Consider the following 24,075-nt stretch of genomic DNA (forward strand, 5'->3'; position numbering starts at 1 on the left):
GGAGTCAACAGTACAACAAAAGGAACTGACTGAATTTAAATCAGATATTCAAAGATTGTGCCTTGTTTCATCTCTTGTTTCATCTTGTGATGCTGCTTTGGATGAGATGCTAGCAATGTAAGAGTCCACATAAACATTTTCTTCTCTATTGTGAGAAGAAAAGGTCTGCCCATGAAACAAAAGTGCAGGCTGGAAGTTGCCCACGTGTTCAGAAAGAAGAGCAGGAATGACATAAGCAGAGTAGAAAAGGTGAGAATGGCACTTCACTGACATCCTGAGAGGTATATCATATCAACCCTTTGCTCTGCTTTCTCAAGCATACTTCAATAATTCATTCCTCACACTAATTTGAAGGTCTACCTATCCCTTTCTGCCTGTACACTTCCTCACATTCACCACTGACACATCTTTAAATGCAATTTCACTTTAGTTACTTTCCCTTTTTGCAAAGGAAGCACAGAACACACGGAGGAGATGCAGACCAATGGCAGGTTCCCAGCCATCTCTCCGTTGACAACTCCAGAGAAGGCATCCCTGGATATCAATAGAATCTTAATGTGTCTAGCTATTCAAGTTGGGGACCCACCTAGACACCTGGTTACAGAATTAAATATTTTACAACCATGTGGCAAACCAACTCAGACATGTGGACTTGATAAGAGATAATTAGCCATTGTCCACAAAGGACCAAAAGTATCTCCATTACAGAAAGATCATTGGCTACATATAGCTTGAGGGACAATATTCCATAAGGATGGGGCAAAGTGAGGGGTGGCAGGCCTCCAATATAGAGTCTTACAGCATTGAAACAGGCTATTCAGCCCAACTTGTGAAACTCAAACTGAGCATAACTGAGCAGGTTAATGTCACTGGTAGCACTGCTAACAACAACTTCCATCATTTTGCTGATGATTATGGGGAAGCAATTGGCCAGATTGGGTCTGTCCCTGTTGACAGGGCATAGGAGGCAGTATTCTATATTGTCAGTTCTGAGTTACATCTGCACTTGAATAATTTGGCTAAAGATACAGTTTTCCTGGAGCACAAGTCTTCAGTACTGTTGCTGAAATATTGTCAGAGCCCACACGGTTTCCAAAATCAAGTGCCTTCAGCTATTCTTGATATCATGTGGAGAGAGTTCCATAGGCCAAAATTATAGATTGGCTTTTATTATGGACACTTCAATTGGCCAACTGCATAGAACATCAAACAAGTGTGTACAAACCTGACATTAAAGGCTTGCTAATTTTGAATGCTAGTTTAAAAAGGTTGCATGATATTCTAGCCTTGGATAAACATCACTCTAATGATCTGCAGCAAAGTGCTCTCCAATTTATTGCCAGTAGGGAATTGTGGGTGAGCCAAGAAAAAGATGATAGAATAAATGCCCTTGCGATTGATGAATGTTCCAGGATATACTGAGTAGATTAACTAATACACCCATGCAGTAAATAATCTACTGCATCTGTGAAAATTCAGTCAGGATCTCAAAGTACTTGCCCATTCTGTCCGGCAATATCATGGGCAAAGTTGACATAATTGCCTGCCCTGCCAAACAAATCATCAGTCACCAGCATTATGCATTTATGGGTTGCTGACCATGAATCTCTCCATCACAGCCTTGGAAGGATCAAGAAGCAAACAATGAGGGTGATAATGATTTTTGACCATCACGGGTAAAAAGTGATTATCAGGTCCACTTGGCAACTAATAAAGTTCCAGCCAGCTGAAAGGTCAGCCACTACCTGATGCAACATATTCAACATATTCAGCCAGCTGAGACACTGCTGTTCTGATGTGCTGGAAGTTTAAACACTACCTGTGGACCATGTGGTAATAAGTGTGTACTCCTGTGAGTTGCATCTTTCTGCTCATAACCTCACTCCTGTGGAGCTGCAGATCTGTGAGAAACAGGCTAATGCTGTTTCTGATGCTGCTAGTCACCTTGGTCCTCATCTGAGGTCCAACATAATGCTGTAGAAAGGACACACATGTTGATCTGATAGTATGGAACTTCCAAAAATGAGGATCAGATAAACAAACCTCCAAAGTTGTCAAAGTTGCATCTCAACACAAATACTATGTAACAAAACAGGCAGGAAATCAGCTGTAAGATTTCAGGACAGGTTTTCCTGTCATGAGTTCAGTCCCTTGATTGCTGTGTATTAACCCTATTTTCACGAAGAAGTTTAGCAAACACTTGAGATCCACAGTAAAATTGAAAAAGCAGTGTTAATTACACTGAAATTGACTGATTAATGATAGAAATTGTCAACTCCACCTTCCCAAGGGGGTTGTTCACATGCAGTTTATCATGTTGCAGTGAAATGTGGAATTCAATGTGTTGGAGATGAGTTGCATTTGTCCATTTGCTAGGTATTGAACAGGATATGCCATTATATAAAATGTGATCTATATCTTTAATTGGCACCTATTACTTTATCATGAGTATTTCAATTAAGCTTGGTTTTGTCTTTAACTTCTCCACAGACACTTTTAGGAAAAACTAACTGAACAGTCACGGTAGTCCAGTTGGAAATCAAGTGTAAAGTGTAATGATAGAAATGAGGTCAGCCAGGTGGACCTCATAGAATAGGAGTTCCCTGATTGGAGCTGTAATCAGATCCAATTAGGAAGCCCTGGCAGATAGATATTTTTAAAAAAGTGTCAGAGATTCTGTTCAGCTGGCTCTGAAGGAGCTAGCTTAGTGGCAAGACTCTTCACATGTAAATAATGGGTGAGTTGGTGACAAGTGGAGTTATTTCAGCAGTGACGAGAGAAAAACATGCTCCTAAACAAATTGGCTCACAACAGTCATCTTTGAGCTGGAGTAAGCATTTCTGGCGTCATGTTGCTATTTGGAAAACTTGACTCATTCAATCCTGCCGTCGGAGACTTGTTTCTTTTCAGGCAAATGGCACTGGGGCAGCTGACAAGCAACAAGTAATTTCCCTGACAGCTTGTGGACCCATAGCTTTTTCAGTTATTAGGAGCCTAACTTTTCTTGAGGCACCTTTCAAGAGTTGACATATTTAGAGAAGAAATATTATGACCCCAGCATCCCCTAACTCTAAGATGCTATCAGTTTTACAGGATGATTTGAGAACCAGGGGAATCTGTATTGGGATTTCTGACTGGGTTAAGATGATGGCAGAGGCACATGACTTTGGTTTAAACCTTTAATGAGATGCTGAGGAACTGTTAGGTATGCGGAATGAATGATGTAACCACGCAAAAGCATCACTAACTGAAACCCAAGTGGACTTCAAATGGTACTCCAACTAGCTATGTCATTAGAAAATGCAGAAAGTGGAGCATGTGAGTTGCAGAGTATTCCGAAGGAATTGGACACTCTTGTCATCCAACAGTGTTTGGGGGAAACATCGCTTGAGTAAAGGCAATTGCACAGCCTCACTCAGGACATATCCTGAACAGAAAGACTCTAGGTTAGCCCACAGCAAAACCCTAAAACAAAGCCAAATCTCGACCAAATGGTTGAAATTTTCTTCAGAATTCAGGCCAGAAAACCATTGTAGTTGCTGCTGGTACACAGCAAAAGAGTCTTACTAGACTTTAAATTGAGTAAGTGAACTCATAGGCTGGTATCCAGGAGAGTATACACCATGGAAAGACCACCTATATCTGTTTTGGAACAGTTAAATCACTTAGCAACATCCAAATCAGCACCAATCAAATAAAATGTCTTGTTAAATGGTCGTCCAATTCTAATGGAGGTCAATACTGGTGTGGCCGTTTCAGTGATCACAGAACCAGTCTTTAACAAAATTCACTCTGGACTCCAACTCTTAACTTTACACAAGACTTCAGCTTGACTGAGAACCTATACTGGGGAATCTTTACATATTAAGGGTGCAACTTCAGCTTTGGTCTCTGATGAGAAACAGCTGGTTCAGTTACCACTGATTGTAGTAAAATGCTTGGGGCTGAAAATGTGTTGCTGGAAAAGCGCAGCAGGTCAAGCAGCATCCAAGGAGCAGGAGAATCGACGTTTCGGGCATGAGCCCTTCTTCAGGAACCTCTTGCAAGGATGCCTTCCTTGAAGAAGTTCTCTTCCTCCCTCTACAAGGAATTCAGTGAGTCCCTCTCTCACTGCACACCCCAGGTCATCTCCTCTGCACAGAAGCTCTTCTCCTGCTCCTTGGATGCTGCCTGACCTGCTGCGCTTTTCCAGCAACACATTTTCAGCTCTGATCTCCAGCATCTGCTGTCCTCACTTTCTTCTCGAAGGTAAAACGCTTGGGCCCAAGCTTGATGGGGCAAAATTAGTTGAGGAAGATTCCCCTGGATTGGCTCAATATTTTTTGAATAGAAAATGACAGCCTGAGTGAAATCTTAATTAAATGCCTGGATTTTTTCAGGAAGTCTAGGAACAATCAAAAGCACCAAGGTCACCTTGCACATTGACCAGGAAGCAATTCCACAATTCTGAGAGGTCCACCCAGTGCCACTTCCCTTCCGGGCAAAAGTAGAGACATAAACAAGCAGATTAGATAGCGAAGGAATCATCAAACCAGCTCTGTTTGCGGAAGGGGCAGCACCAGTTGTACTGATTGTGAAGGTTGATTCATCTTTCTGATTATGTTAAACAAACGATAAACTGTTTTTCACAGCTGGAGAAATACCCAATCCCAAACATAGAGGATTTATACACAAAGCTGGTAGGGGAGCTATCCTTCACAAAGCTGGATATAAGCCATGTGTACTTGCAATTGCAGTCAGAAGAGGATTCCCAGAAAAATGCCACACTTAATACCCATAAGGATTTGTATCAATATACAAGTCTGCTGTTTAGGGTATCATCAGCCTGTGCAATTTTTCAGCAGATGATGGAGAATGTTTTATGAGGTTTACCACAGGTCACCATTTACCTAGATGATGTGCTATTAACTGAAAGTTCATACATAACCACGCCTCCATCCTGGCACCTTTGCATCAACTCTTAAAAAAAGGGTCAGCCTTGGAAACTGTTGCATAGCCAAGTCATATAGCCTTCAGAGAAGGGAAACAGCTATCATACTCTAAGGTGTTGGCACAATATCCTCCCAAGCAAGGTCTGGTATTAACATGTGACGCCTCCCCACATAGCATCGGGGTAGTATTAGCTCATAGGTGGCCCAATGGAGAGGAACACCCAATGGCATATACGTCCAGGACTTTGGCTTATGCAGAACATAAATATACCCAGATAGACAAGGAAGGTTTGGCAATCATATTTGAAGTCAGGAAGTTCTACCAATACCTTTACAGATGTAAATTTGAAATAATAACACATTAATAAACCTTGTTACGTCTACTTAAAGAAGACAAGGCAGGGCCGCCCATAGGTTCAGGCAAAATTCAGCACTGGTCTTGAATAATCCTGATGAAGGGATTTTGCCCGAAAATGTCGATTTTCCTGCTCCTCAGATGCTGCCTGACCTGCTGTGCTTTTCCAGCACCACTCTGATCTAAACTCTGGTTTTCAGCATCTGCAGTCCTCACTTTTGCCTAATGTAAGATCAGGTCCAGTGACATATAAAGTTCATGCAGATGTGACAGTCCTGAAAAAGAATGTTGACCATATGAAAGCCGCAAACTCACAAATGGTGCAGGAGCAAAACATCCCCGGCTTCTTGACTGCTTTTCTGACTGTTCTGGAACCCAGATACCTCAGAATCTGAAATGGACGTGCAGGTGTTGCCGCCGACACCTTTGCTGACTGAAGTGCAGAATGCATTTTTCCCGAGACGGTCCAGGTGCAAGAGGCAAGCTATTGTGCGTTATACGCCCCCGTATGCAAGGCAAAGTTGGAGGAACCTGACCTGGTGCTAAAACGATCCAGGAGGAGCAACAAAAAAAAAGAACCAACATATGCCCTTGGAATCAGAGGGGGAGGGATGTAGTGATAGTAACAAGGTCAGCCAGGTGAACCTCATAGAATGAGTTCCCTGATTGGGGCTGTTAATGTGGTCTAATCAGGGAGGCCTAGCTGTCAGATATAAACAGGAATGTTCTGGGTGTCCTTGGAGAAGGAGCACGCGGGTGTCCACCGACACCCTGGAGTTGTGACAAAAAAAACAGGAATGTTATAAGCACTACCACACTTAGGCGGTAGTGTGGGGGTTAAAAAAGAAGAAAAAAAAGGAGAACAAAAAAATATATAAACTGGAGATTCCACTCGGGTGTTTTTCATATCTTCCTGGTGGTGGAAATTGAATAAAGATTGGTGCACTTTGTGTCTTTCACTGTGTTTTACACCTGCACACACACACACCATGGGTGCTAAAGAAAAAAAAAATAAACAGGAATGTTCACACCTGTACACACACAACATGGTGCTGGGGAAAAAATAAGCACTACCGCAGTTAGGCAGTAGTGTGGGGGTAAAAAAAAACAAGAGTGTCAGACATTCTGTTCACTCTAAAGAAAAAAAAAGAAATTTAAAAAAATAAACAGGAGTATCAGAGACTCTGTTACTCTGACAGCTGGCTTTTACAGAGCTGGATCAGTGCCAAGGACTCTTCATGGTAAACAAAGGGTGATTTGGTGGATAACAGCCTATGTGGAGTTATTTCATAAAGCTTCACTACAATGGAGTCAAGGTTGATGCAAGGTTGACTGGAGACTCAAGCGAGCAATTTCAAATAACAACATTTCTTGGCAGAGATATAGTCATTCCAAAGTCATGTGAATGAGTACATCTGCCAGCTGCAGTTTTAACTGGAGCTGTTCAGCAGGTGAAGACTCTATAATGCAACTGTTCTAACAGATCTAAAATGGTTGTGTAACAGGCATACGATTAAATATTCCAACCTCATGACTGTGAAGGCATATACTCAATTCTAAAAGGAGTACCATAAACAAATAAAAGACTTCAGCTTCTCATAAAGAAAGAAATGCAATTGGACCATTAATTAATACATTGCAGTATTAGTCAAGGACTCTAGAAATCTTTTAGTTCAAACTGATTTAACTTCAAATTTTCCTCAGAAAATCGAACAAAGGCTGATTTGGATTATTGCTTTGGATTTATTTGCCCCTCTGAAAACAATGTTTATGTCCCAACAGAAAGTGTAAGACAGAAATACACTAACGGTCAGTAAATATTTAGATGTGCACTTGCAATGCAAAGGCATACAAGGCTATGGGCCAAGTGCTTGTAAAAGGGAACAGAATTGTTAGGTGGTTGTTTTTGACCAGTGCACACACAATGGGCTGAAGGGCTTTTTTTTCTGTGAATAGACCTCCAAATTCTTGACATTTCTCACCTTGCTTTTAGGGGTCTGGAGGTGCTCCTTGAATCACTCGCCGTATCTTTTCTGCATCGTCTTGTATTGTCTTGTTATTTGGGTCAATCTTGAGAGCCGCTTCAAAATCCTGAAGGCCTGCCAGACCATAAATTAAATAATCCCTTGAATAAATCAAATCTGCTGTGATGTGATTGTAAACCACAAAATTCATATTGAATTACTAGAATGTACTGGTCTGCAAGATCTCAGTTGAAGAAGAAGTGGGAAAATATAATTGGCTTCAGAGTGCCTAGACTATTAACAGGAAAAAATATCAGAATTCTAAATTATGATTAGCAAGCAATTGCAGATTTTGCACGTTTGCTGAGTGTGTTTCTCTTCACCTTCAATGATGGCGAGATGAAATTTGGTTAGAACACATGCCAAATTGCTTAGTTCACCAACACTGACAACCACATAGCTAAATCCCATAGCTCCATGTTCCAACATAACTTTGTTAAGGTTTAGATGGACAGGTTGAGTTGGGAAAAAATGAAGTTTTATCTCCTCACTCCTTGTGATGTTGGGCATATAAAGGTATGGTGGTACAGTGGTTAGCACTGCTGCCTCACAGCGCCAGGGGCCATGGTTCAATTTCAGCCTTGGGTGACTGTCTGTGTGGCTTTTGCATGCTCTCCCATGTCTATGTGGATTTCTTCCAGGTGCTTTGGGTTCCTCCAAAAGTCCAAAGATATGTAGGTTAGGTGGATTGGCCAAAATGAATTGCCCATAGTGTCCTGGGTTAGCGGTGGTCACCGTGAGGTTACGGAGATAGGCTGGGATGCTCTTTGGAGGACTCTGGAAAATTCAATGGGCCGAATAGCCTCTACGTACAGCTTAGGGATTCTATTATTCTATAAATGACCTGAAAAATGAGAAAATAAGGGAAAGAGCAAAGCACAACGAAATAGCTATATGCTATTGTTTTGCTGACTGTGGTTAAAATTTATTCTTAAACACACATTAATCTGTACGTTGCCATACCTGAAGTTAATTCTAAATAACTTAAGAGTTCATTAACTGGTGCGGTATTTGAATCTTCCACATATTACAGTATTAAGGAAAGAATGAGAAAGAGGAAAAAAGTTGGGAAGGGGAAAACTGGTGTAGCCTGTTTTAATTCCAATATCTAATATTTGTTAATTATATATTACTACATTTTTTTCATATGTTTGTGGGATAGGGATGTTGCTGGCTTCACCAGCAATTATTGCTCATCCAGAGGACGGTTAAGAGCCAACTACATTGCCAAGAGTCTGGAGACACATGAGCCAGACGAGGTAAAGAGGCAGATTTTCTTCCCGAAAGTACATTAATGAACCAAATCTGTTTTATAATTTACCATAATTTATGAACAATAAAAAGGCTTTCTCTTAATTCCATATTTTTAACAAATTCAAATTTCACCAACTATCATAATAGGCTTTGAATCCATATCCCCAGAACAACAGGTGAGAGTTCTGGATTACTAGTCGAGTGAAATTACCACTATCCCCTAATTTCAGTGCACAAAGTACCAAAAGGTTCTCTAACCTTCTACGTAGAGTTCCAGCTCACAAAATGCTGTTCCTCTTCGAACATGGGCTTTCAGTCTGCTACTTGCATTATCTGGAACAGCAGGAGTTAACAAATCAAGTGCCTAAAGGAAAAATATATAGTTAAGCAAGTAAAAAGATATAATATAAAAAGAGCTGTAGGTTATCTTTTAAAAGTGTGTGTAAAATATTCCAAGAGTAGTAAGTAACTTAAAGCATCATGCACCAACCTAGCAATCACAGTGTTCCACTGAGGCCACAGATTAAAATAGCAAATCAAGTCCCGGTGACTGCCACAGAATTTAATCCGTATCTATTTAAAAAGAATACTGTCATTTTGGCTGGATGATCTCGCAACCTTCAATTTAATGAGTTGCTCTAGCATAAGAGAGGGAATGATTGTGTCCCCCGTTTATCCCCTGACACAGGAAGCAATGCATTCCACATCAGAGAAATAAAAATGTGGGACAAATAACCAAACGCCAATCCCTTCATAACAAATGTATAATTTCATATTGTTCTGTAACAGATGGAATTTTATGATTTACCTTAATTTTGTAACTGACCCTGATGCAAAAAGTGATTTGGACACAGGAAGGTTCTTAAATGTGCACACAAACTGAATTATGGTTAATTTTGCCTTATTCAATTGATCGGCATTAACTAATTTCCCAGAAACTGAACATGAACTAACCTTGGAGGAGTCTTCAATGACTTTGTGTAAATTTCTTAGTTTAAGGTGGCTTGCAGCCCGGTTCAGATATAGGGCTGGAAGTTTATTATTCAATTGTATTCCCAAATTATAGGCATTAATTGCTGCAAGATAATCTCCGGATGCAAACAGCTTGCTGGAAGAGAAAAATAATATTTGAACAATATGATAACCTGATTTGAAGTGTATTACAGGGAAATTAAACAGGTCTTCATGGCTAACAATGTACAGACTGCCACAAATGAAGATCACTTACTGCAGTTAGTTATTACTTTATTATCGACAACAATGTAATAGATTCCAGAATTTCTTTCAGAGGATACACAGAAAAGGCAAATCATTGAATTAATTTTCCAAGTGCCACATAATTATATGAAAGACCAAACAGTTCCTGTTCATAAACAATTTGAATATGGAGGGCTACAGAGTTGCGGCATCACTGACTTCACCTAGAATAGATGCATGCATTGTTTTTAAAGGACAATATGGTTAATTGTAACATTTACATTCTGAGTGGAAAGTAAGTTTCAACCAGTTAGGTAGCAGATAGAAAGGCAAATGGAGGAAAGGCAATGGCATAGTGGTATTATCACTAGGCTATTAATCCAGAGACCAAGGAAATATTCTGGAGACTCAGGTTCAGATCCCCCCCCATGGCAGTTGGTGGAATTTTAATTCAATAAAAATTTGGAATTAGGTAGTTCCTGCTTTATTTCAAGGGCCAGATGCCTTATAAATATGGTTACTGGGAAACCAGAGCTAACTTTTGTGATCTTGGTGGATGAATCCATTAAGCAACCCCTTGACTGAAATTGGGCATCAATACAATGCAGCCCGTTCTTCCACAAAGACTATGGTGAAGCAGATAAAAACTTCCAGAGGATGATATTCAATGTTTGGAGCAGCGTTGAAGGGCATTGCAGTTCACTCCAGACAGAGTACATCACATTATCCCAAGATGCTGTGTTCTGTACAACTGGAGTGGGCAACAAGGGGAGGTGATGGCCTAGTGATATTATTGCCGGACCGTTAATTCAGAGACCCAGATAGGGTTCTGAGGCCCGGGTTCCAGTCCGACCACCGCAGATGGTGGAATTTGAATTCAATAAATATCTGGAATTAAGAATCTAATGAAGACCATGAATCCATTGACAATTGTTGGAAAAACCCATCAGGTTCACTAATACCATTAAGGGAAGGAAACTGCCATCCTTACCTGGTCTAGCCTACATGTGACTCCAAACCCACAGCAATGCGGTTGACTCTTAAATGCCCTCTAGGCAATCCCATGAATGAGTAAACAAAAAATGATGGACTCTGAAGAGCCGGGAGACTATCAGCAGTCATCTGAGGAGGAAGATGGTGACATAGCACAGAAGGAACATCACGTTCTGCATGATCGAGCACTGAAGCATCAAGTGCATTAAGACACACTGGTTAATTGACATCCAGTTCCAATAACTGAGAGCTGGTTACAGTAATTACTCATTGACTGTAGGTGTGCTGGTTCTTGAAGGGCAAGCTATCCCTGACTGCTGCCATTCGCAAATGTATCTTCTGCTTGTTTTATTGTTTGCTTTTACCATTGCTGATTAAAAGTGAATGATGTGAAACTTTTGAAGGCTTTCCTGTATGTGATGGAACCACACTGAACAATGATAAGCTGTTGGGCTACAAAGGACATTGGGGAAAGAGTAGCACTGCCTAAGATAGGACTGTAAGTTGGAATGAAGCTAAGGACAGATAAGCTGTGCAGCTTTTTCTTAAATAGCAATAGATGTTTGAATATGCACTTGTAAATGCAATGAAGCATCAGCTGTACAATCTATGTGTTAAGAAAGCATTACTTTTGCTTGCCCCCCCACAACGTGCATGGTGAATGGTAGCTCAAAATTGCCACCACTTGGCTGAGTGCATGGCTGGGCTTTAAATACAACATTAGCAATAGGAATCTTGGGATGTCCAGCACAGGTAAGTATTGCTACCTATGACAAGTGGAAGAATACAACAAGCAGAAAACCATAGTGGTGTGATGCAAAATAATGAGGCAGGTTGGGAAAAGAGCATGAGAAAAATTGCCAGATCTTGTGGACATCACCATGACACTCACCAAAATTGGTATTTAGCCAATTCTGGTAAGATTCAGCACTTTATATCACCGTTTTTCCAACTATTATGTTATTAGCATCAGGATCAGCAGAAATCATTGAAAGGCTTCAGCAACAGACCAGACTGGCTTCTAGACTGGAGATGGGTCAGTTATTGAATGGGTGAGCAAGTTGTTTCAATCAGTAGTCCGTCATTAATGTACTAGCTGTTTTCTCTGGATATTAAAATAATGTTTAAACAAATGCAATGATGAGTAGTTTTTTTAATCCTCAAATCATCTTCCTATCTAATTGACTAACACTTTCCTGGAGAATTGCAGAAGTAGTTCAAATAAAGTATTTCCTCACATATGGTGAGATTGTAATATTCTGTGTCACAAACTGCTGCTAAAGCAAATAAATTTCCACCAGTCAAGTACATCTTGTGAGTGGCATTTATTCAAGCAAATGTCACAATATCATTTGTCAAGATATTTTGGCAGAATCATATCATCTCTCATTTTCTGCCCATGTCTCTTTTTTTCAGCATCTACCTTAATTCTTGTTTAAAAGCTCTTATATGCTCAGCAGCAGTTGTTTCGACAGCAGGTTGAGACAGAGAATTCCACATTCTAACCAACTCTTTTTGTGTCTTCACCCAATCTTTATGCATATACATGTCTGGCAAGAATTACTGTATAGTGATCAAAGCAAAAACACAGGGTAATTCTCTCCTTTTTAACCAAAGGCAGTTAAGACTCCTTTCAGTCACTGTGTGAAGATCATGCAGCTAATTCCTTTCAATGTCTCAACTTTAGCTCTACATTTTCCCAATGAAGTGTCTCCATTTGTTTGGTGCCTTTTCGAATGAACTTTCTTAATTTTCATTAGTCACAAGCAGAGACTCCCGTGAATTAGTAGAGCTGTTCAGTAGAGCTTTTGAGTGCTTTGAAGATGTCCCTAACAATTGTTTCCAACAATCGACAATGGATTCATGCCATGACCATATGGAATACTTGTTTCAGAAGTCTGCTATCAGGCATATAAATGATATGCTCTGCCCAGCGGAAATGGTTTTGTGGTTAAATCTTCCATTGTGGATATGTTGGCTTGGGAGAGAATACTGCTATTTGATCACCTTTCTTGCCATTGAATTTGGAGAATTTGCAAAGGTATCACTGGTAGATTTGTCCAATGCCTCAAATGACCTGAGGAGGCTCCCCAGATATAGAAATGGACATATTGTTCAGGATCTCACCGTTGATCTTAATTAACAAATTATTGTGGCATTAGAGCTGATTGGAAGAGGGGACCTTACATTTTCATGAGTTTAGTGAAAAGTCTATTGTTTCAAATGCTTCAATGAAGGAATCAACAATCACTTTGGACACAGTTTTTAAGTGAATACATACACAAGCATCATCTGTTTACTGCACCCACTCACCGGAGCTGAGTGATTTTAGTATTGGATGGAAGGTGATATGAATTAAACAGTTTCCCATCTGTTAGGAAAATTACTTCCGTCAGTGGGTAATTTTGGGGTGAGGTGCAGTATTGCAGACAAGAAGCTGGAGAATAAGGTTGGTGTAATGAAACAGCCTTGCCTGACCTTGCTTGACAGAGACTCTGATATTCCATTGATGAGGATTAAGGCTTACATATCATCATGGAGTAGGTGGAGGATGGTAAAAACTTCTGAGGGCAGAAAAACTGGAGGAGGATACTCCATAAGTCTTCACAGGTGATGGAGACAAAGGCTTTTTGAGTGTTTGAAAATGGCCAAGTACAGCAGTTGGTCCTGTTCCTTGTATTTTACCGATGAGTTAGTGAAGTGTGAAGTTTTTTAATATTACAATCAATTGTTAAAAATGTTGTCATAACTTACTTCCCCTTATCCTTCAGCCAGTCTGGATTTTTCTCCTCTGCTTTCAGGTCTTTAAGCTCAGGGATATTTGCATTTTTAGCTCGTCTAGCTTCTGCCTGTTTTCTTAACCACTGTAAACAAATGAAGAACCTTAGTTCATAAATTTTCATCGTATGTTATATTTCTTAAGGCATCTTAACTTACACAAAGTTAAAAATCACACAACACCAGGTTATAGTCCAACAGGTTTATTTGGAAACACTAGCTTTCAGAGTACTATTCCTTCATCAGGTAGCTGTAGAACAGGATCATAAGACACAGAATTTATAGCAAAAGATTACAGTGTCATGCAGCTGAAATGATATATTGAACAGACCTAGATTGTTGTTAAGTCTTTCATCTTTTAGAATGGGTTGCAGGTTTCGGTTCATTAATATGTATATTCCAGAACTTCTTTTAAGTTACATTCTCGAGAAAACTTAAAGTTTTATGATGTCTCAGCTCAGAAACCTTTAATACATTGTCTGAGCTGAGATGTCACTTTTTTTTAATAAAACCTTACAATATCTCAAGAATGTTACTTAAAAGAAGTTCTGGGATTAACATATTAATGAACCGAAACCAGCAATCTAGGTTTGTTCAATATTTCATTTCAGCTGCATGATTCTGTAATCTTTTGCTATAAATTCTGTGTCTTATGATCCTGTTCCACAGCTACCTGAAGAAGTAGCGCTCCGAAAGCTAGTGTTTCCAAATAAAACTGTTGGACCATAACCTGGTGTTGTGTGATTTTTAACTTTGTCCACCCTAGTCCAAAACTGGCACCTCCACATCATAACTTATACAAAGCTGCTTTATAAACTTAGCAACTTCATTCTCTAAATTCTAAATCAAATCTATAAAGACTATTTTAAGTGTAAACATTTGATCACATCCTAGATTTTCGGTTATAATATATGGACAACAAAGAAACAAGAATAAATTAAACCAAAGCTCAAATGTAAACCAACAGCAACTAATGAACAGCACCACACAGAATCATATCTAGGATTCCTCACAGTGAGTTTCAGAATTTACTTGAACTACATTAAAAATTGATCAAGATTAAGACATGACATTCAAAGTGAGATTGTAATGCAAGTGTAATCATGGCATTCCTGTACCCCAAGCAATAACAAACTAAAATCTGGCAGAAACCCAGAATAAATTTGCCTATTCATGCTTTGAAGAGGAACTCTGTATAAGTGAGTACAAAGGAGAGAAAAAGATAATTAAAATGTAAAAAAAATTAGAAAAAATATTAATTCCCAGCACCTACTTAGAGATGCAATATTTTCTTCTACCTATTATTTTATTCTGCAAACAACAGGTTTTACTAAAATCAATACAAAAACCACCATAATTTCCTTATCCTTTCAATTTGAAACTCATCTCTAACCGGAAATTTAAACTAGTTACGTGAGCTGCCAAGCCATCAGAGTTAACAATGTATAAATACTTCTTTGTTTTCTGAGATTCACAGGTCCAGAAACAATTTCTTCATTGATTATGGCATTTGTTTGAAGAAATGTATTCACTTTTACAAAACCCAAACCTCTTCCTCCTCTGCAATAAGAGATTCTCTCAGTGCTGTAGGAAAAACTCGTGGTGTGAATTGTACTTCAATATTGCCAGCCGAACGGGGATCTGGGATGATTTTGTCATTGTAGTTTTCAGCAAACATGTTGGCAGCTGTACCTGCAATTAATCAATGGTTAAAAGTTAACCATTAAATACCATCCTGCAAAGATTATTATACTTTTTGTTTGCAGTTAGGAACTAAAATAGAAGGAAAAGGTACCTTTATTATTATGATCTACAGATTTGCCACAGATATATCAGGAAACAACTGACTTCTTTGATAATCAAATCTTTATGATACAGAAAAAGGAACTTCAAGGCATTGAACTATGCATTGTCAAGTAGAATGAATAAAACCAAAAGTTAGCGCCAATCCAATTTATTTAACCTTATTTAAACAAAAGATATTGGAGCTGATAATGTGGTCATGTCAAGGTGGCACAGGAACTGCAAAGTATTAAACACTAAGTCACAATGTCAACTTATAAAATAAATGCGAGGTCAGCCAACTTTCATATATGAACGCTACATATGGCATATTCCACCTGCTTGATTAGATGTAACAACTTCACGCCATTATTGTTCTGCTCTTGATGAGCTTTTGGCTGCTCGTGAATAGTCTAATTATTTTTCATACAGAAAATGTTCTGGACAGAATGACCCTTTTTAGTGGGCAGGCTTTGTAGGTCCTGCAATGAAAGATGTCCCTTTTTGGAGGAGAGCACCATCTTGAGGTCAAACCAGAGTAGCATGGATGGAAAATATGATGTTTGAGCAGGTAAGAAAAAACATTTTTGGTTAAACAAAATCAACAGCGTCAGTATAAAAACGGAATGCTTATCTTAATTGAATACATTTGAGCTGCTGTATGCTGATGTTAAGTCACAGTGCTACACATATTAGATATTAAACACATTCAGTGTCAAACATCGCACCAGAAGATTCTGTACAGTTGCACGTTCACTTCTCAGTCCTCAGTATATTGATGAAATGTCTTCTCTCAAATAAAGGGGAAGCATTACTATAGTGGTATTATCACTGGAGTGTTAATTCAGAGATCCAGTAATGTTCTAGGGATCTGGGTTTGAATCCTGCCACAGCAGATTATGGAATTTAAATTCAATAAAAATGTGGAATTATGAGTCCCTAGTCGGAAAAACCCATTAGTTCACTAATGTCCTTTAGGGAACAAAACTGTTATCCTTACTTCGCCTGGACTACATGTGACTCCAGACCACAGCAGTGTGGTTGACTTTTAACTGTCCTCTGGGATGAGCAATAAATGCTGGCCTAGCCAGTGACACTCTCATCCCGTGAATGAATAAAAAGTGCTTTTTGATGAAGTAAGTTGTTTAGCTTAATAATAAAGTATCTTTAAGAAATATCCAACAGAAAGAAATACACTTCTATAATAATACCTGTTTATACATACAGCAAATAATGACATAATATAAACATGATTTATTATACTGGTTTATTATTCACTAAATTCCGATTTAAAGCCCCAAACGTCAAATTCTACACTCAGTCATGCAAAGAAGCTGCAAAAGAGAGATCAACCCATTCCCCCCAACTTCTTCCCAAAATCAGCAAATCAGCATAGAATCATAGAATCCCGACAGTGCGGAAACAGACTCTTTGGCACAACAAGTCCACACCAACCCTCCAAAGAGTAACCCACCCAGACCCAATCGCCTACTGTATGACTCAGATCAGTCATGCTGGCAGTATATTTGAATATTCCAACAAACAAGTTACTTTGTTCCAACTAACATGGGCTAACCTAAGCTCCCTCTTGGCTAAGAGTGTAGTTGAGCATAAGGGAAGAAGGAAACCAAAGGCAGGGAGAAAACTTAAAATGAGCGAGAGGTACAATGAATCTGAAATCCACTTAGCTTAATGTCACATGCTGCATCTTTTATGGGTATTCTTAACACTTGGATGAATGTTATTTTAAATTCTCTCTTGCTGATTTTGTCTTTATGTAAAAGGAAATCCGAATTAAATCACTGATTTGAAATAGGTTTACCTCCTTTAACTGAATGTTTGTTTGAAGTTCGTGAGTCAGAATTCTGTATTTTGGCTTCTTCCTTCTTCTTCATCCTCCTTTTCTCTGCCTCAATTTTCTGCTTTGCATGCTTTAGTTCCTCCTTTCTCTTTAATTTCTCTTCTTCATGCTTCTGCAGCTTCCACTGTTCCAACTCTTCAGTAGCTTTTCTTCGCTCTTGTTCTTTCATCTCTTCAATCTGTTTTCTGGCATGTTCCTCTATCTGTACAATTGTCGTGCAAGTTTATTATTCTGAAACATCATGTTTATGTCAAACTTTCAGTTTCTGACTCTCACATTTAACAATACTACAGCTTTAAGAGGTATTTTTGTCCTTTTTTTATAAATGAAGAAAGGTTGAGATAGAGATACAAATCAGTCTGCTGAAAGCCAATAAAACAAACAGGTTGTGAGGCCTTGGGTGTTTTCTCAAGTTGGAACAATAGAAGCAGTTTGAATGGGTGGGGTCAAGCTCCCACAGAACCAGGATTTTTAGTTCTGGTTTTCTGCAGGTGCTGGATGTGGAAGCTCTGATTTTTTTTCCTCTCTGTTTTAGTTAAAAGCTGGGGTTCTCTTCCTGCTGCTAGAATTGATTGTGAGACAATCTATTTTACTGAATTTGCCTTTGCCAAGGATGTACATTTGGGATGTTACTATATTGAAATAGTTAATTAGTGGTTGTTAATAAATGTGTTCTTTTGTTAACCATTTCAGTAGAGTTACAGTTAAGTCAATTCTTTTCTTTTATTTTCATTCTATCTGCATTTTAACTATAGTGTAAATATAAAGTGTATTTTGCTTGAAGTCAAGTAGTTTGACCCATTGAATTGCAGCTGGAATGCAACGCCTTACACTTACCTTTAAAATAAGACGACGTTAGGGTCTAGACTATCTTCTTGATATATTTTCAGGGGGTTTGACTGGTTCATTACACAAGTTTATAAAAATTTCATTCTAATTAAATCTACGAACTTCGTATCAGAATGTACTTTAGCTTTACAATGAAACTTAAAGAGTGTTTTAAGTATTTCTACATTTTTAGTAATGCATATTGCAATGTTGGTGGGAAAAGTAGAAATGAAAATTACATTAATACTTTATGGATTGCTAGCATAGAAAATATAAATCTAATAAGCATACTTCAGATAGAAAAGGAATGACTATAACTTTAGACAGTGGATGGAGTCAGTGGAAACACAAAAAACTGAGGCATGGTATATGTTGTGTGAAAGAAAGAAGAAATGTTAATCTGTACAATCAGATTCAGTAGATGACAGGAGGTACTGATTACAGAGTAAATTTTGGAGAATTCTCTCTCGTCACAATGTAATTCGGCCACCGGCCCAACCATAAATAAATCCTCTTACAATTAACCTAGTTTACACCTTTGCTAGAATTATAAATGTAAGATAAAAGAATTAAAGTATGAAAAATGGAGGCAAATTATTGACATAATCCAAACCATCCACCAGCATGTAATTTGTTCCAAGTTTGTATTCATGGGTAATGTATGTTGAGTGAAGAATTAGTTATAGAGATGTACAGCACAGAAACAGATCCTTCATTCCAACTTGTCCATGCCAACCAGTTATCCCAACCTAATCTACTCCCATTTGCCAGCACTTGGCCCATATCCCTCTAAACCCTTCCTATTCATATACACATCCAGATGCCTTTCAAATATTGCAATTGTTTTCCACCACTTCCTCTGGCAACTCATTCCATACACGTATCACTCTCTGCATGAAAGAGTTGCCCTTTAGGTCTCTTTTATATCTTTCCCCTCTCACCTTAAACCTATGCCCTCTAGTTCTGGAATTCCCCCACCCCAGGGAAAAGACTTTGTCTATTTATCCTATCCATACCACTCATGATTTTACAAACCTCTAAAAGGTCACTCCTCAGCCTCCAATGCTCCAGGGAAAACAGCCCCAGCCTATTCAGCCTCTCCCTACACTCAAATCCTCCAACTCTGGCAACATCCTTATAAATCTTTTCTGAACCCGTTCAAGTTTCACAACATTTTTTCAATAGGAAGGAGACCAGAATTGCATGCAATATTCCAAAAGTGGCCTAACCAACATCCTGTACAGCCGCAACATGACCTCCCAATTCCTATACTCAACACTATGACCAACAAAGAAAAGCATACCAAATGCCTTCTTCACTATCCCATCTACCTGCAACTCTATTTTCAAGGAGCTATAAACTTGCACTCCAAGGTTTCTTTGTTCAGCAACACTCCCTAGGACCTTAACTCCTGCTGAGATTTGCTTTCTCAAAATGCAGCACCTCACATTTACTTAAATTAAATTCCATCTGCCACTCCTCAGTCCTTTGGCCCATCTAATCAAGATTCCGTTGTACTCTGAGGTAATCTTCTTCACTGTCCATTACACCTCCAATTTTGGTGTCATCTGCAAACTTACTAGCTATACTTCCTACGTTCACATCCAAATCATTTACATAAATGACGAAAAGTAGTGGACCCAGCACCGATCCTTGTGGCACTCCACCGGTCACAGGTCTCCAGTCTGAAAAACAACCCTCCACCACCACCCTCTGTCTTCTACCTTTGAGCCAGTTCTGTATCCAAATGGCTAGTTCTCCCTGTATTCCATGAGATCTAACCTTGCTAAGCAGTCTCCCATGGGGAACCTTGTTGAATGCCTTATTTAAGTCCATATAGATCACGTCCACCCCTCTGCCCTCATCAATCCTCTTTCTTACTTCAAAAAGCTCAATCAAATTCATGAGACATGATTTCCCACGCACAAAGCCATGTTGACTATCCCTAATCAGTCCTTGCCTTTCTAAATACACATAAATCCTGTCACTCAGGATTTCCTCCAACAACTTGCCCACCACCAACGTCAGGCTCACTGATCTATAGTTCCCTGGCTTGTCCTTACCACCTTTCTTAAATAGTGGCACAATGTTAGCCAACCTCCAGTATTCTGGCACCTCACCTGTGACTATCAATTATACAAATATCTCAGTAAGATATTCCCTGTGGGAAACTTCCCTAGTTTCCCACAGGGTTCCAGGGTACACCTGATCAGGTCCTGGGATTTATCCACCATTATGTGTTTCAAGACATCCAGCAGTTTCTCCTCTGTAATATGGACATTTTTCAAGATGACACCATCTATTTCCCTACATTCTATATCTTTCATGTCCATCTCCACAGTAAACACTGATGCAAAATACTCGTTTAGTATCTCCCCCATCGCCTGCAGCTCCACACAAAGGCCACCTTGCTGATCATTAAGGGGCCCTATTGTCTCCCTTTTGCCCTTTTGTCCTTATGTATTTGTAAAAACCCTTTGGATTCTTCTTAACCCTATTTGCCAAAGCTATCTCATGTCCCCTTCTTGTCCTCCTGATTTCCCTTTTAAGTATACTTACTGCCTTTATACGCTAAGGATTCACTCGATCTCTCCTGTCTATACCTGATATATGCCTCCTTCTTTTTCTTAACCAAACCCTGAATTTCTCTAGTCATCCAGCAATCCCTACACTTACCAGCCTTTCCTTTCACCCGAACAGAAATATACTGTCTCTGGACTCTTGTTATCTCATTTCTGAAGGCATCCCATTTTCCAGCCATCCCTTTACCTGAAAACATCTGCCCACAATTAGCTTTGAAAGTTTTTGCCTAATATCGTCAATATTAATCTTCCTCCAATTTAGAATTTCAACTTTTAGATCTTTGGAACAAAGTCAAACAGAAGGTTGAAAGTCATTAATACAACAAGCTTTTCATACAACTATGACAGAAGACTAATAAGGATAAAAGTGTATATGTATACAATCTTATATTCTTTGAATTAATGAGATTGTAACATTTGAATGATTGTCTCACATTACCACCACTCCATTTGATTATATTAGTCAAGCCTTTGACTATCAATCCTCAAGTTTTAAGTTTATATCTTGTAGCATTGTCAAAAAGGAAAAGAGTATTACAGAAAATGTGCGAGATCTGCATAGGGGAGATAAAGTCTTGTTTTGATTAAATTACCATGTTACTACACTACCATGATGCTGGTCATCTTGAACTGTACTCTGGAAACTTTAATTCCTTTTCTAGCTTTATTGTACAAATGGCTTGAATTCATAGTTTTATATCAAATTACTCTGTCAGTAAGTCTATTTTAAGTAGACAATATTGTGCACAACAAGAAAATTAAATATTTTAACAGGTTCTACAATACTTACCTTCATTGTCTTTTCCAATGAGTACTTCTCATTTTCTCGTTTTTTAATTGCCTTTTCTTTTGCTGCCTCTTGTGCCTTTTCTTGAGCAGCAAGTATTGCATTCTCCCTCCTTTTCTGCAACTTTTCCTTACTAACTATCAAAGGACAGTCAATGTAATTATATGATGCAAAGAAAAACTAGTTATGTCTAACTACAAAATTTAAAGTAACTGTCATGAGCAGTACTGCTAATGCAATTCATATCCATTTTAATTTTATAGGATTCAATATATAGCAAAATATCTAAATCATTGCTTACCTTCGACCGTTGTAAGTTGCTCCCACATTCGCGAGTCTTTCTTACACAAGGTGAAGATAACAACATCATTGCCAACTTTAGCAGAGCTTTTTGATTCATCAATAGAAGCAAATAATATTACCTCAAACAGAAATGGAGGAAAGTTCACCTGTTAAAGTAAAAAATTTAAAATCAAAATCTGGAGGCAAAGGCTCGAAGGTAGAAGTCAGAGAGTGGTGATGGAGAGTTGGTTTTCACACTAGAGGCCTGTGACCAGCAATGTGCCACAAGGATCGGTGCTGGGTCCACTGTTTTTCATTGATTTGGATGTAAATATAGGAGGTATGGTTAGTAAGTTTGCACATGACACCAAAATTGGAGGTGTGGTCGACAGTGAAGAAGTTTACCTCAGAGTACAACAGAATCTTGATCAGATGGGCCAATGGGGCAAAGGCTGGCATATGAAGTTTAATTTAGATAAATGTGAGGTGTTGCATTTTGGAAAGGCAAATCAGGACAGGACTTATATACTTAATAGTAAGGTCCTCGGGAGTGTTGCTGAACAAAGAGTCCTTGGACTGCAGGTTCATAGTTCCTTGAAAGAGGAGTTACAAGTAGATAGGATAGTGAAGGTGGCATTTGGTATGCTTGCCTTTATTGGTCAGTGCATTGAGTATAGGAGTTGGGAGGTCATGTTGCAGCTATACTGGACATTGGTTCGGCCACTATTAGAATACTGTGTGCAATTCTGGTTTCCCTGCTAAGGAAGAATGTTGTGAATCTTGAAAGTGTTCAGAAAAGATTTACAAGGATGTTGGCAGGGATGGAGGGTTTCAGCTATAGGGAGAGGTTGAATAGGCTGCAGCTATTCTTCATCGAGCGTCGGAGGCTGAGGGATGATCTTATAGGAGGTTTATAAAATCATGAGAGGCATGGAGAGGGTAAACATTGTGGGGGAGTCCAAAACTAGAAAGCATAGGTTTAAAGTGAGAGGGGAAAGATTTAACAGAGACCAAAAGGGCAACTTTTCAAACAAAGGGTGGGGAGTGTATTAAATGGATTGCCAGAGGAAGTGATGGAGATTGGTACAATACAACGTTTAAAAGGTATCAGGATAGGTATAGGAATAGGAAGACTTTAGAGGGATATGGGCCAAATGGTCAACATGGACGTGGTAGACTGAAGGGTCTGTTTCTGTGCTGTATATCTACATAACTCTATGAATCTAAATGCAGGTTCAGGATTCCAAAGTAAATTAAGTGTATTCATTCTCTACTTCTTTTATAAACTAAAAACAGAAATTTAATGTAGCTCAATACATTAACAATCTTTTTAAATGATTTGTGGATGAGGACTATTCTAAGGGTTGTGCCAATACCACATTCACGTGATTAAAGGTCAGTCTGTGGGAAGTTAAAAATCACACAATACTAAGTTATAGTCTGACAGTTTTAATTGGAAGCACTACCTTTCGGAGCACTGCTTCTTCATCAGGTGGTTGGCTGTGGAAATGAATAGCAGCTACTGGAGCTTTTAGGACTTGACAATGGGTTGTGTGTGGTAGCAGCCCATTTTTGGGCTCTTACTCTTCCCCTCTCCATCTTCTATATCAATATTTTCCGAGTTACCATCAGTTCTGAAGAAGGGTCAATGGATCCGAAACGTCAACTATGATTTCTCTCCACCAAACCTGCTGAGTTTTTCCAACAATTTATGTAACGAAAATAGTTTTGTGGCGTTAAAGCACTTTGATAAAGTGACTGGCCTCACAAGGTGAAATTAAGATGGTAACAGCAGAAGCTGACAGCCTGTGCTTTGCTTGTGAAGCAAATGTATAGAGCAGGGGTACAGGCAGCTCCCCTCTCCATTTCCAAGCACAGACACCCACGGGGATCCCTCACCTTTAAATAATCCTCTGTACAGAAAATGTCCGCTTTCCCAGCCCTCACTCCCTTCAGCGGCACCGTTAGAAACACTTGGCTCTCCACCTGGTCCCAAGTGTAATCTTTAACCTGCAGCGGCATCTTTACGGACAGCAGCCCGTTGCTAAGCGACGCGAGTCACGCTCACTGGTCCTTCCGGGTGACGTGAGCTTTACTTCCGGATCAATGAGTGACAGTTTCCATGGATACCCTCCACACATTGAACCTGAGATTCCAGGTTCTTCACTCAGTTCAAGACTTTTATGAAGAGATTTTAGGGAGTCACTGCCACTTATATGGATTCAATATGGTTTCTGATGAAAATTAATTCAAACTAATGTTCAGCGATGTAGCTAAAACAATCATTTGTGTATGCTGGAGATTTGAAACAGAAAAACACAGAAAGTGCTAGAGAAACTCAGCATTTTGGCAGCATCAATGGAGAAAGAAACAAAGTTAACGTTTTGAGTCCAGTGACTCAACAATGTGTGTATTATGCTA

General features: G+C 39.2%; 1 protein-coding gene across 3 annotated transcripts in view; it reads right to left on the bottom strand.

The window, feature by feature from the left end:
* dnaaf4 (dynein axonemal assembly factor 4) overlaps positions 1-23,691 on the bottom strand; it is a 28,111-nt gene extending 4,420 nt beyond the window's left edge. For 2 of the 3 annotated variants that reach the window (XM_072564977.1, XM_072564976.1), the window contains exons 1-9: positions 23,554-23,691; positions 21,674-21,821; positions 21,376-21,509; positions 17,137-17,377; positions 15,082-15,224; positions 13,509-13,618; positions 9,519-9,672; positions 8,823-8,928; positions 7,269-7,385 (exon numbers count right to left, since the gene is read on the bottom strand). In XM_072564977.1, coding sequence (XP_072421078.1) covers positions 7,276-7,385; positions 8,823-8,928; positions 9,519-9,672; positions 13,509-13,618; positions 15,082-15,224; positions 17,137-17,377; positions 21,376-21,509; positions 21,674-21,821; positions 23,554-23,676 — 1,269 coding nt within the window. In that variant the 5' untranslated portion in view covers positions 23,677-23,691 and the 3' untranslated portion in view covers positions 7,269-7,275. Of the gene's footprint in view, positions 1-7,268; positions 7,386-8,822; positions 8,929-9,518; positions 9,673-13,508; positions 13,619-15,081; positions 15,225-17,136; positions 17,378-21,375; positions 21,510-21,673; positions 21,822-23,120; positions 23,239-23,553 lie in introns of those variants that run through there. The other variant, XM_072564978.1, reaches the window with a different exon arrangement.
* Positions 23,692-24,075: the final 384 nt, after the last annotated feature.

This window comes from Chiloscyllium punctatum, chromosome 48 (genome assembly GCF_047496795.1).
Source record: "Chiloscyllium punctatum isolate Juve2018m chromosome 48, sChiPun1.3, whole genome shotgun sequence".
NCBI lineage: Eukaryota > Metazoa > Chordata > Chondrichthyes > Orectolobiformes > Hemiscylliidae > Chiloscyllium > Chiloscyllium punctatum.